This window comes from Puma concolor, chromosome B3, assembly GCF_028749965.1.
Source record: "Puma concolor isolate L17-30 chromosome B3, mPumCon1.1.hap2, whole genome shotgun sequence".
NCBI lineage: Eukaryota > Metazoa > Chordata > Mammalia > Carnivora > Felidae > Puma > Puma concolor.
In genome coordinates, this window is record NC_141672.1 from 37,757,667 (window position 1) to 37,771,118 (window position 13,452).

General features: G+C 46.0%; 1 protein-coding gene across 2 annotated transcripts in view; it reads right to left on the minus strand.

Moving 5' to 3' along the window:
* MTHFD1 (methylenetetrahydrofolate dehydrogenase, cyclohydrolase and formyltetrahydrofolate synthetase 1) overlaps nucleotides 1-13,452 on the minus strand; it is a 62,474-nt gene that overhangs the window by 1,472 nt on the left and 47,550 nt on the right. For both annotated transcript variants that reach the window (XM_086709546.1, XM_086709547.1), the window contains 9 exons: nucleotides 12,430-12,498; nucleotides 12,045-12,156; nucleotides 11,807-11,946; nucleotides 9,292-9,333; nucleotides 6,879-6,979; nucleotides 5,871-6,048; nucleotides 3,455-3,562; nucleotides 2,525-2,677; nucleotides 100-193 (listed from right to left, as the gene is read on the minus strand). In XM_086709546.1, coding sequence (XP_086565672.1) covers nucleotides 104-193; nucleotides 2,525-2,677; nucleotides 3,455-3,562; nucleotides 5,871-6,048; nucleotides 6,879-6,979; nucleotides 9,292-9,333; nucleotides 11,807-11,946; nucleotides 12,045-12,156; nucleotides 12,430-12,498 — 993 coding nt within the window. In that variant the 3' untranslated portion in view covers nucleotides 100-103. The remainder of the gene's footprint in view (nucleotides 1-99; nucleotides 194-2,524; nucleotides 2,678-3,454; nucleotides 3,563-5,870; nucleotides 6,049-6,878; nucleotides 6,980-9,291; nucleotides 9,334-11,806; nucleotides 11,947-12,044; nucleotides 12,157-12,429; nucleotides 12,499-13,452) is intronic.

Here is a 13,452-nt window from a genome sequence, read left to right on the forward strand (position 1 = left end):
ATCACAACTGGCATTTTCAGAGCGTTAGCTTGAGTCCCATAATTCATAACTGTGCCTTGTAAGGAAAAAAAAGCAAAACTCTCACAGTTAACAACTCACCTGTTTAGAACAACCCATTCACCTGTTCAGTTTCAGGGTCCAAATCAATATCATAGAAACAGGGCCGGGTGGGGAGTCCAGGCATTGTGCTCATCTAGGAGATGTGAAATAGCAGTAAAAATAAAGTGATCTTCGTTTCCACCTTCCCTTCAGATAAAAAGCCCAAGGCACAAAAACAGAATATTATTTTACAGTTGTCAATAAAGGGGCACTATTCTTGTTACACACCAAGTCACCGATCCTGTTATGGCCTCACAGAGAGACCAGCGAGTCTTCAGCAAGCCAACACTGGGCTTCACTACCATCTTCCACATTGACCACTGCAACAAGAAGTAGCAAGGAAGGCCTTCCACCTACATTCTCTAAGGCAGGTGTGGGGATGCTGAGGAGTCTCCTCCCCCCTCCTCAGCCCTCATAAGACCAAAGGGAGGTACAGGGTTTGTCTGCCTTTTAATTTTGTTTTAATTTGTTTTAATAAGTCTGGGGTTGGGGTGCCTGGGTGGCTTGGTGAACTGATATGGGTTCGAGCCCCATATCAGGCTCTGTGCTGACAGCTTGGAGCCTGGAGCCTGCTTCGGATTCTGTGTCTCCCTCTCTCTCTGCCCCTCCCCTGCTCATGCTCTGTCTCTGTCTCAAAAATAAATATAAACGTTAAAAAAAAAAAAAAAAAAGTCTTGTGTTGATGCCCGTATCATTCTGCTTCAGCAGCACATTAGGAATTAGTATCCGTTAACTTGGGCCAAGACATTTCTGTACAAAATCAAAATAGTTTTACAATCACTGTTCTTAGGGGTCCAGTTTGGCCTTCTAAAACTGAGCTTGTAATGCCTATGGATTATATTTGTACTTCCTTCTTTTCTAAAGACCTGGCTTTGACAAAAATCTACCTAGCGACAAATCCTTAAGGCTTGTAAGTTAACTTTCACCTGTAACAGTATCTTGTATAAGGAATATGTACAAGTTCCAAATCAGATCCAGACAGGAAAAGAGTTTAAGCTGAACTTCCACAACTTAACGATAACTTCCCAGAACATTCTCTAGGGACCTGCTATCAGTCTCTATTCTGGAACTCTGTAAGCAACTGGTGGGTGTGTGGACAAGAAGGGGGAAGGAAGGGATTGGTCCTCAGACCTAGCAGAAAAGCCTGGAGGTGACGGTGAAGATGACGGGCTTGTGCCCATTGATGCAGACATGCTACTGGCAAACTCAGGCCGGACCTGTCAGTTTTGCCTTCCCCTCGATGGCCAACCCCCTGCACGCACATCAAAAGCGAGTGCCCAGTGCAGCTCCTCCTATTCCAGCTGACGGCTGCTGACAGTGTCTCCAGAGAGAACAACACCCATTTCTGTGACAGTCAAGATGCCAGGCCAATGGTTTAACATTCCTATCGAAAGGTAACTTCTCTAAATCCCCAGGACCGAAGAACGTCGTCCCAAAGCTGAACCTCCTGCTCTCTGCAGTGGCTGAAGGGGCACCAGCTTGCCCCACGCTGAGAGCTGAGTGGAGCAGGGCACACATCTTTAATAACTTGCCCAAGGCCAAAACCAGCAGTGAAAACTGGATGTGGCTTTAAAGTTACACACTTCAGACTTATAATGCTACCTCTTACCACTTTCTTTCTATCTATCCTGAAAGAGTAACCCAGCTCCAGCAGGAGATCTGTTGGTTTCTTTTCCATTATGAATTGGCTCAGTTTACTATTTAGATCCTGTACTGCAGGTAAGGACTAGCTTCAGGCATAGGACACTGGGCAGATCAAAGGGGGAAACCTAGGCACAGGATCAGCATTAACCTGGGAAGGTCAGTGCAAACTGTGAGTGTGCCCTTCAGCACTCTCCCTCCCTTGTCAGCAAAGCTCCTTCTTTAATATCCACGAAGTCATAAGGAAGCATTTGATAATTCATCTTGAAGCAGAAATAAGCAACCTCATTTTCCAAGTCTAAAGGGTTCAATCGCATTTTAAGGGGGGAATTCTTTACTCAGAAACAACCAATTCCTTGAGTTTCAGGCATAAGCTGCAGGCCTGTCAAGATGATCAGGGAAGGTCGGAGCCTCTGTCCCTACCCCCTACCCCCCTACTGTTGGCCGGACTGAGTTAATCTGTGAAAGGTACCCAATGAATGTCAGTTGTGATGATACATTAGCACTATCACAGACTATCGATTAGGCCTGTCCTGGATTCAGTCAAGGTCATACTGCCCCTGGGAAACAGAACTGTTACTCATCACAAGTAGTCATGGCTTCACCCTTGAAAGGACACCAGGATGATCCACAGCAAGAGGATTAATCCTAACAGGCCCGATGCCAGCTTGCTCGTCAGCCATGGACTCTGCTCAGCTGGCACTTGCTTGATAGCTTCAGTGATCAATTTCAGACGAGAAGCACAGATGAACCACCCCCCACTCTGCCTGCAGCACTCACTTACCGTCCCCACCAAGGGGTACAGAAAACCGGCCCCGACGCTGGCACGGATGTCACGGATGGGCAGGACGAAGCCTGTGGGCACGCCCTTCTGCTCTGGGTTGTGAGACAAGGACAAGTGTGTTTTGGCCATGCAGATGGGCAGGTTCCCAAAGCCCTGGGGAGAGAAAGGAACAAAGCAGGACAAATGAAAGGTTGACAACAAAGCACATCTGGGCATCGTGATGATACGGATTCTTCAATTTACTTAAAACATCTAATTCCTGGGGCACCTGGGTGGTTTAGTCGATTAAGCGTCCGACTTCAGCTCAGGCCATATTCTCGTGGTTCATGAGTTCAAGCCTCATGTGGGGCTCTGTGCTCACAGCCCAGCGCCCGAAGCCTGCCTCAAATTCTGTCTCCCTCTCTTTCTGTCCCTCTCCTGCTCGTACTCTGTCTCTCTCTCTCAAAAATAAATATTAAAAAAATAAAAAACAATAAAACATCTAATTTCCTTTACATACACCTCTACCTCACTGACCTCAAGCTCTGTATTCTAGACCCCCCCCCCACCCCCCCCCAAAAAAAGAATCACTATTGGGTGAGGGAGGTAAGGACCCACAACCATATTCCAAAAGTAAGTATTTTATTTTCATCCATACAACCTATTAAAAATGATAGTTTGGAGCAGATGTGAGGACACAACTGAAGGCAGGCTCTCAGTATTTGAGGAAGACACTTCCTATTTCTCCATGGCTTTTCTACACATTCATATACCACCTCTGGGTAGATAAAGAACTGGACCACCTAATCCAAGCTCAGTATCCAGAGGGGAGAAGACTGTCACCCAGAGAAGGGAAGCAGTGGGCGCCCAGCAGGGTGGGGAGAACTCAGGGGCTCTGACACCCAGGCTGCTCTGTAAAGAGTTAAAAGAACCAACCAACCAAACACCCACCTGTTTTGTGTAAACGTCAGCTTTGTGTTGAGCTTCGGGGAGCAATTCAATGTCATCGGCCCCGTAGATCTTCTGCGCAATGATCCTGATTTTATCCTCAACTGGAAGCTAATGCACAGGAAAGAGGGGGAGATGCCATGACTGGACACACATGATGATGCTGAACTGGGCCACAGTCTAGGTCCGAGTTCCCACAAGGGCGAGAAGATGCTTTCACATACACATGCAGATACACAAATAGTTTGAGGTGCATGTGGGTTACAAACATTTTCTTTTAATACCAAGCTCCAGATTTTATACGTGGAAAACGTCCCATAGAGGTAAAGTTACTGTGTGTGTGTGTGTGTGTGTGTGTGTGTGTGTGTGTGTGTGCGCGCGCGCGTGCACGTGTGCATGTGTATTCAGGACCTCCCTAGGTACGTCATAAACAATACTGCTGACTACCCAAGAATAATTATTTCTTCATAAATACAAAGTAGTGTTCTAATATTGGAGATCAGACTCATGTCAAACCAGACCTGGGATACTCCTGACGGAAGACAACCAGCATCCATCCAACAACTCCCGGTTTTTTATGTGAGAGGCAGATACTATTTTTAACATAAGACAGTGACTGCAAACCACTGTTGCTTAGAAATAGCCATAAAAACAAAATCACCTACGTATTAAAAAAACACCCCAGTGACTTACACGACAACATGCACCGGGCGTGCTGCAGAAGGCCATGACTTGTGTGGCACCTGAAACAAACAGTGCCAGGCACAGAGGCCAGTGGTCCCTCACCCAGTGAGAGTCTCCCCCTCCATGGGGCTGCTCCGCTGGGGAATGAAATGCAAACTGCGTTAAGGAGAGACTGCCTAGAGGAAATGGGAAGGAAAGCTCCTTGGATGAGCAAAGTACTAAAATTAGGCAATAACCTGACTATGCTCCCTGGCAACTAAGGCTAACAGGACACATCGGGCGAATGTTGTTTTCTGAAAGGAGCAATAATCTATAAAGATAAAAATTTCCTTTGGAGCTACACAGTGCCAATTAAGGAGAGGCTTTATATAATGGACAAAAATAAGGGGACTATTCAATCACGGTTGTATACAGACGCGACAGAGATCGCTTTCCCATGTGTCTTATCACTGGAGCTTTATAAATGCTGAGGCACATTCAGAGCTTCTGAAGTGAAAGTACTTTCGTTGAAGGGTGACTGAAGGCTAACAGATGCTAAATAAGACAAAAAGCGGCAGACTCCAGTTTATCAGAACAGAGAAAATTCCAAGTAGGAACGAGTGATAAAGTCTTTATCACTCAACTTCTTCTGGGCGTCCTGCTGGTCTTCAAGGACTGGGGGTTCCTAACTCAGGTACTGAGGATGGAGCTTAGAGAGAGGCCCTATAAATGCTTTCTTTGCATGTGTGTACAGATTGGCATTTACGGCATTTCCTGAAAATATGATTGGTTGAACAGATTTTCAAACCAGTCTATAAAAGTAAAGTCTAATGGGAAAATGTCAATGTCAATAGGACAATGTCAATGAAATGTCAGTGTATTTTATCTGCAAAGGGCAAACAGAAACAAGAGAATGTTAAAAACTCAAGAATACTTGGGTTTCTTCCCTCTACCTTTTTATGGCTATTTTTGAAAGTCTATGACTATCTTTTAAAAACCAAGCCAAGAACCAGCCTGGAAAATACAAGCAGAATTAACTACCACATCCATCCCATGTTCCTAACAAAGTTTCCAGGTGTCGTGAGCATGCTGCTTAATGTCTAATCACATCCTAAAATACACGGACAGATAGCTGAAAACAAAATACAACCCTACTATAAGAACAACGTTTCTCTGAACTCACTTTATCGCATCACAGAATAAGCCGTTACTCAGTGATGAAAAGAATACTAAAGCCTGCCGGGATGCTTTGGCTTTGCACTAGAGCTTCTCCGCAGGTGAGGCAGCCCCAAACCAGGAGGTGAGCTTGGGAGCACGCAGCTTTCCCCTGGTACTGGGAAGTGGTCAAAAAGCTTTTCTGACCATAATGGAGCTCCCTGCCGATTTGCAACAACATGGCTGGTGCCTTGGGTTAAAGGCTGTAGTGAATTACACTACTGGTTCTACATTTAACCCTTTCTCCTGCCAGCAGAGAGAAGGTACCATGAGCCTTCCCAAAAGTTAGGTCGGGAGCCAACCTCCCAGAGTGTTCTTGCCTGGACCTGCTCCTCTGTAAATAAGCAGAAACATGCACCGGTAAGAAAGCTGTCTAGGGTTGAAAGCCCAGGCTGTGGTTGTGTAACTCACCTACGTGGGAATCAAACTCACAAGGCTAAAGACGCTAAACACGGGCTCTAAAGAGAGGCAGCCACACAGAAACCTCACTGTGCTTTTTTTTCCTTTTTGTTTTTGTTTTGTCTTATAGCAAGTAACCCACCTTGAGGTCATAGAGGAGCTGGAAGCTGCTGGGTGCCTGAGCTGCTCTCTGGACGGCCTGAGCTAGGGCTAAGGCGCCCTTGCCCCCTTCTGCCCAGTGAGTGCATTTCACAGCATCGAAAGCCCCGTGTTCTTTGGCGAGGCGGCTGACGAGGTCCAGCTCAGCTTCCGTATCTGTCCTGTAAAGGCAGCGCTTCGTGTTAAAGCATTGATGACAGTTAGAGAGGACAAACTCTTTTGAGCTACTCACCGATAAATGGAAACTAATCAAGTAATACTGACTGGGTTTGGATCCCGGCTCCATCAGTTACCATCTGGGTGGACTCCTGGCTAGTTATTTAATCCTTATGTGCTTTGGTTTCCATGTGGTACAATGGGACTAACCATAGCACTTATTTCATTGGGATGTCATCAGGCTTAGTTGACAAACACATGCAAAATACTTAGAACATTCCAGGAACATCACAGGAATCAATAAATACTAGCTTTTTAAAAACGTTTCCTCCCATTCTGTTGTGGTTAGGCCATTATAACAAGACCAAAGCTAGCACTACAATACCTACACAGCCTACACAAGTTGCCTCTTGCATGAACACTTCTAGCTCAATACGGTCGACTCTTTGTCAAGATAATGTCCCACCAGACCTCCTGAAATAATAGAACTCTGTAGGGCTCTGACCTTCTGTTAGCACAAAAGTCCTCTAGAGAGCACAAAGAACATTTAACTTCAGGCCTATGTGTCACCCACTTCACCCAGTAGAGAAGGGGACCCATGGGAGCCAAATCTGACCCCGGACCTTCAGTGGCAGGAGTGACGAGTTTGCTGTGGCGTCTGTGGTGTAGCCCACACCACAGGCTCTCATTATTGGCTGCTAGAACACAGGCTTAATAACCAATACCAGTAGCTGGAGAACAAAACAAAGCTAAAAACAGTGCTATACAGTCAGCTCCAGGAGATGTTTTCTGACCATTTTCCACAGTCCCGTTGACTCCTACTCTTTGTACTTACTTGAATGCATTCACAGCCACTACCACTGGAACTCCAAACATTCTGGCATTTTCAATTTGTTTCTTTAAGTTACTGAAGCCTTTTTCAACCAGCTCCAGGTTCTGTAAAAACAACAGGAAAGATCCATGAGGTCAGCTGCAGGTTCTTCTTAAAAGAACTTGAACCAGCAGCCAGCCACTTAGAACAAGCCAAGGGCAGATCTGCTGATGCATTTCGCACACCGTGGTGAGGGGGCGCTAGGGAGCCATAACCCTGGGCCAGCCTGTAACACTGGAGTGGCGTCAGGCTCGACTCCCGGCTGTCTTGAAAGCATGAGAGTGGGCATAGCTGCTGTCATCACACCACATCTTAATTGCATATTTGCTGTTTGCAGAGAATCAGTTGCTCTTAAGTAAATTATATTTATAGTCTTGTGTTTACAGATGTCATGTACTCATGTGGTACAATGGTACAAACTCTACTCAGCATCTTGCACAGGAGACAGAGCCTAGCACAGTGCCTGGGGTTCATTACACAGCCACCGCACGTGCCGCCAGAAAACACGAAGTGATCAGTGAGGCTTTCAAAGGTTCTAATGAGCTCAACCATGTACCTTCACTCGGGACAAAGAAGATAGATGCCACCTTTAATAACCAAATACTATGACGTTTAAAGGAAAGTAATTAAGGAAACATACCTTTAAATATGTTAAATGTTAATGGCAGCTCTACTTGCAGCCTTGGAAAACTGCAAACACAAACCTCCTTCGATGGGGGACTGCGCCAGTGAGTTATGACATACACCCTCTATTAAATATCATGCAGATGCCATGAAAAGTGAGATAATCCGCATTAACATGGCAACTGTCAAAGATGTACTAAAGTGTGCCAAAGTTATAAAACTATGGACAACTTCATTAATTCCACTTTTGGACAAATACAAAAATACTTGTATATATTCATGAAATGTTTTAAATGTTGAAAAATATATACCAAACTGTTCAGGGGACTCATATTTGTGTATTATATCCTTACATTGCTTAACTTTCTTTTACAAAAAGGATGCTACCATCATAAGCTTAAAATACATTAGATATCTTTAAGATAAAAATGTAATAGTTTTACATAAAAATACATACACTGGCTCATGAGCAAACCCAGCAGTAACAGCCCTTGGTTTGTGGATTCAATGAAAGAGCAGAAAAAGGGGGCAAGATAAAGGTAGAAAACAATTACAGTTATAAACATGACTTAGGCTTTTTTCTCCTTTAATAGTTGAAAACTAAAATTAGGATTGAGTTGATATTCTAAAGAGCACTGCTAATTCTTTACCTCTAGTCACATGGAAACCAATTAATATGTAAGACCGATTGAGAACAGTTTTTGAAAAGTAGAATTTCGTAAATGAAGACACCAGCTGGGCCAGTGAGGGGCAGTCACTCTAATTAGACACAGGAAAGGCTGTGGGGTGGCAGGAGGGCCAGAACTGTGAATTCCCCTCCTACGCGTGAATCAGACAAATGACCATAAAAGGCAAATCATAACTCAGAAGACAGGCAGACTCAAGGCACTAACAATTCTCTTCTAGCTGCTTCTGAAATACTTCATTTAGGGCTTGAACAGTGGCACTCGATTGCTTGACAACTTCAAAAGCCTCCAAAAAAGGCAGAAGAATTGAATTCACAGTGGCAGCGGCTGACCTTCCCGTCTCATGCGAGGGTCTGACTCTCACAGAACCACCCCAACAGCCTCCAGGGATTTGGGTAGTAAATGATATAAAGAGGAAAAGGCTCAAGGTCACAGTTCTTCTTTGAGCTCCTCCTTGACAGCTAGAGACCAAATCAGCTTAGGGAAACTTTACCTAGAAAAATATAACCAGGATCCTGACTGCATAGTGCCCCTTTAAGGTGGATTTAAATATGCAGAGGAAGAGACATTTCACAAAAAGTCCCTACTTGTTCCAGACTCAGATGGCATTTGGTAAGGAAGCAGCCGATGCGCTAAGGCAGTGGAAAGAAACGTCATTAGTCTACAGGGCAGGGTTTCTCCACCTCACCACCTCTGACATTTGGGGCCAAATGATTCTTCGCCGTGGGGCTGACCTGTGCACCACATGGTGTTTAGAGGCAGCCTTGGCCTTTACTCAGTGCCAGCAGCACTTTCTACCTGAAGTGGAAACAACCAAAAATAGGTCTCTAGACATTGCCAAATGTCCCCCGGGGGGCAAAACTGCTCCCGATGGAGAACCAACCACTGGTTTCACTAGAAGTACTTCTTCCCTACTTTATTCGATAAGATTCTTCAGCACACAGCAGGCCTCTTAGTGCCCCTGTCCACGGAGCCATACCCACCCCCCTCATTTCCAAACAGGCTGAGAGACGCTGGCTGATTCTGCGTATTCTCTAGGACAAGTGGTTAGAAATGACTGAAGTTACCTCCTCTACGTAAGCCTTGGGAAGAGGCAGTCCAGCAGTAACCTGGAAGGAAAGCAGGCAAAGTCAGAGGCATTTTCTGCTCACGATCCGGTTTTAGCTTAAAATGATGCCTTGCCATGTGTAAAAGGCCAGAAGCTGCATACTGGCGGGGGAGGGGTGGTTTACAGCAGGATAAGGTCGTTTCCTGTCCAAGGGATTTAGGGCATATGACCAACAACAAAAATGTCTGGTTTGAGCCTTGTGGGAAACCTCTATGGCCTGAATGAGGGACGTGAGGGCAGATCTGTGAAGGCGGTGGGGAAAGGGATGTGTTCTAGGCAAGGGCCATAACCTCAGTGAGCAAAGCACACAGCAGTGGGGGCGGAAGTAAAGGTGCACGTATGGAAAAAGGCAGTGGTCAGAAAGGCCACCCTGAATGTCCCCCAGAGGAGTCTGTGACGGGCCCTGCAATGGGCTCCTGGCCTGGTCCACGGAGCCAACGCACAAGTTTGTGGGGCTGAACTAGGGAGCATGAGCAATAAAACAGGAGGGACACAGCCCAGGACTTTCTCCCTCCATCAGAGTGTATTTCAAGGTGTCAGAATACTTAAGTGGTGAGTTCCCTGGTACGGAGGTGGCCGGTGGCTTGGCTTCTGCCGCATCCACAGGGACGAGCACTGAGGTAAAGGTGCTCATTCCAGGGACTCCACTGTGGACAATGGGCGTGCCTTACAAGGCTTCAGCCACCCAGCGTGGTCCACTCCCATTCCTCTGTCTCCAAAGGGGGCCAGAGAGGCGGGGCGGCAAGCAGGGACATGAGCCACCGTGTTCTGGGGCTGACATGTAGCTCCATGAGGGACTGTGAGCAGCATGTCTGGCTCCTTGACAGAAGTGAGGCTACATACGAGGCTCTCCTTCTCTGCTGCATGAGTTAAGTGTCTGGCATTATGTTTCAGACCATGAGGGCAGGAGGAAAGAAGGTGCAACGGTGTGAGGGGTGCAAGAGGAAAACATGTTGGTTATAACTGGGAAGATAAAAGGAGTCCAACCCGCATTCGTGGGCTAGGAGTGCTTTTGGTACCTGGGGGACCAGTGACACTGGAGAGGTGTCCTGGGGTTGCATTATGGCAGTGGTTCTCACAGAGTGGTCTGGGGACCGAATCCTTTCACAGGGCCATGAGGTCACGACTATCTCCATAGTAACTCTAAAATATCACGGCCCTTTTCACACTCATTCTCTCACTGAGTGTACAATGGACTTTTGCAAAGAATACGTGACATGTGCTAACACAACTGATTCCGTGCAGAACATGAAAATCCAGTAGTTTTCAATTAGGCCAGATACTGAAGAGACCGGAAAACTGTACGATGCTTACATTTTGTTTGGGGAAATGTAAGAACTTTTCACGAAAAAAAAAAATTGTTTTTGTTAAAATGTAACTCATCTTCAATTCCCAATATAATCAATTCCGATATAACTACCGAAACAAAAGTTCTTTCAGCGCCTCAAGAATTTTAAGCGTAAAGAAGTTCTGAGACTAAAATGCTTGAGAACTGCTGTATGATAGCTACATGAAGAACACTGATTTTAGGGGCGCCCGGGGCGGGGGGCGGGGGGGCGGGCTCAGTCAGTTAAGCATCTGACTTCAGCTCAGGCCATGATCTCCCAGTTCGTGGATTTGAGCCCCGCGGCAGGCTCTGTGCTGACAGCCTGGAACCTGCTACGGGTTCTGTGTCGCCCTCTCTCTGCCTCTCCCCCACCCACACTCTGTCTCTCTCAAAAGGAATAAACATTTAAACAAACAAACAAACAAAGAAAAGAAACACCGATTTTAAGAGAGGGGGCTCTTGATTTCTCAAGTTGTAAGACCAGCTTCTAGAATTTAAGAAGGCTAGGAATTTAATACTTCTTCAAGTAATTTCTGAAAACTAGCACACTGTCTTCATGTACGTGTGCTAAAGAAAAGGTATTAAAATGATAGGATAAAAAGTGTAATTTCTAACCAGTAGGAATTCAGGAACACACAAAGTTCAGGTTGGAGTTGAAGACAAGCTAGTCCTAACCTAGTTTCTCTGTTACCCGGAGGCAGCCCAGGGCAGGCCTACCTTTCTCCTCCCCTTCTCTCCTACTCCGTGCTAGTCCCACCCAGCATGTGCCTTTCAAGAAGGCCCTGACCTCGGTCTTGGCTTAATGGTTTGCTTGGCTGGCTGCCAGCGTCACTATTTAGAGGGAAAATGGGACTCATTTAAAAACAGTCTAAACATAAAGGGGCTTTTTGTGGATATAGCCAAGCCCATGTCCTTGGAGGGGCTTAGATATTATCAGATAGCTCCCTCAGAAGACAGGCCGCGAAGCCCATTTCCACCATCTGTAAATGCCAAGAGCCGCCAGTGCCTGTGAGTGATAAGGCGGCCAGTACGAACACCTCTTGCTTTGGGCACCTCTTAGTCATGAGAATATGAGCAGCTTCACCAAGTTCCTCCTAGCCTTCAGAACATTCCTGACAATCAGATCCTTCCAACTCCTGGTCCTCACCGTCGGGCCGCCCCCGTGCATTTTAAGAGCCCTGACAGTGGCAACAAGCACCACCACGTGAGGGCGGAGACCAGAATACCGGCATTTGATGTTAAAAAATTTTTCCATTCCAATGTCGGCTCCAAATCCTGCTTCAGTCACTGTAAGTAAGGAGAAAAGCAACTGTGAAAAGGCCATCCCGACTCCTTTGATATTAAAAGGAAAACAGTTGATCCACCGATTTTGCAAAAATACTCACCCACAAACCCTTCAGGCCCAACAAGCTTGAGTGCGATCCGGTCTGCAATGATAGAGGAATTCCCATGTGCAATGTTGGCAAACGGTCCAGCATGAACAAATACCGGAGTGCCCTATGGAAATCAAGACATCGTGAGCAGTGCCGCCAACATGATCAAGGGGACGAAAGTCAGTTGGAATCCGAAAGATAAAGACTTCCCAGAAGAAAAATACAAAGCCCCCTCTTTTCTATTTCAGCAGCATCCCGATCACAACAGTGAGGAAGAATGGGAAGAGAGACACGGGCAGGTACAGAACTCCCTGACTCCCCAAGAGAAGTGTGATTTAGAACCACTCTGCTCTGACACGGAAGACTGGTCTGGGAAGGCGGTGGTCACTCTGCTCACCTCTAACGTCTGCATGAGATTGGGCTTGATTGCATCCTTCATAAGCACTGTCAATGCACCACTCACCCCCTACAAAACAAAGGCATAGAGCATTGCTTCCGACCCGCAAGAAACCCCAACCTTTTCAAACCAAAACTCAACATTCTCAGGTCTTCCTTTTTTAGCCACTGTGCACCAAGCCGTACTTTCACCTGAGCTGTACCATCCATTTACTTATTTTTTTCTGGATATACTATGAAGTTATCACTTATTTTATGCAGAGATAACACACAGAATGAAAATGACATTCACGTAGAATTTGTGCAAAACATGGAACTCTGGAAACAAGCATCTCAATCAAGCTCTGTTGCTGACTGATGAGAGGAGTCCATTTTATACTAGTTTATAGCACAGAAATGCTAGCTCTTAGAGAACTGAGTTATTTGTAACTTTGATGTCTGGGCAGAAATGGCTAAAAACCAAATTCAGTGTGTTTCCCAAAGCTGAAACTGAAAATTTACCCAGGAGTTCAATACAAACTCTTAAAATCTGGTCTCTCTTTGAAACCATCCAACCATAGTTGAACAAACTGGTAACGAAGTAAGAAAGAGCTATGGATCCCACCCATGTTCAATTTTTGGGAGTTTCCAAGTTTCTGGTTTGGGTGTAAAACTTTATTAAAAAAATTTCTGGGAGGGCGCCTGGGTGGCTCAGTTGGTTAAGCATCTGACTTCCGCTCAGGTCATGATCTCATGGTTTCTGAGTTCAAGCCCCGTATCAGGTTCTGTGCTAACAGCACAGAGCCTGGAGCCTGCTTCGGATTCTGTGTCTTCCTCTCTCTCTGTCCCTTCCATTCTCTCTCTCCCTCTCTCTGAAAAATAATAAATAAACATTAAAAAAACATTAAGGGGCACCTGGGTGGCTCAGTCGGTTAAGCGTCTGACTTCAGCTCAGGTCACGATCTCGTGGTCCATGAGTTCGAGCCCCGTGTCGGGCTCTGGGCTGATGGCTCAGAGCCTGGAGCCTGCTTCCGATTCTGTGTCT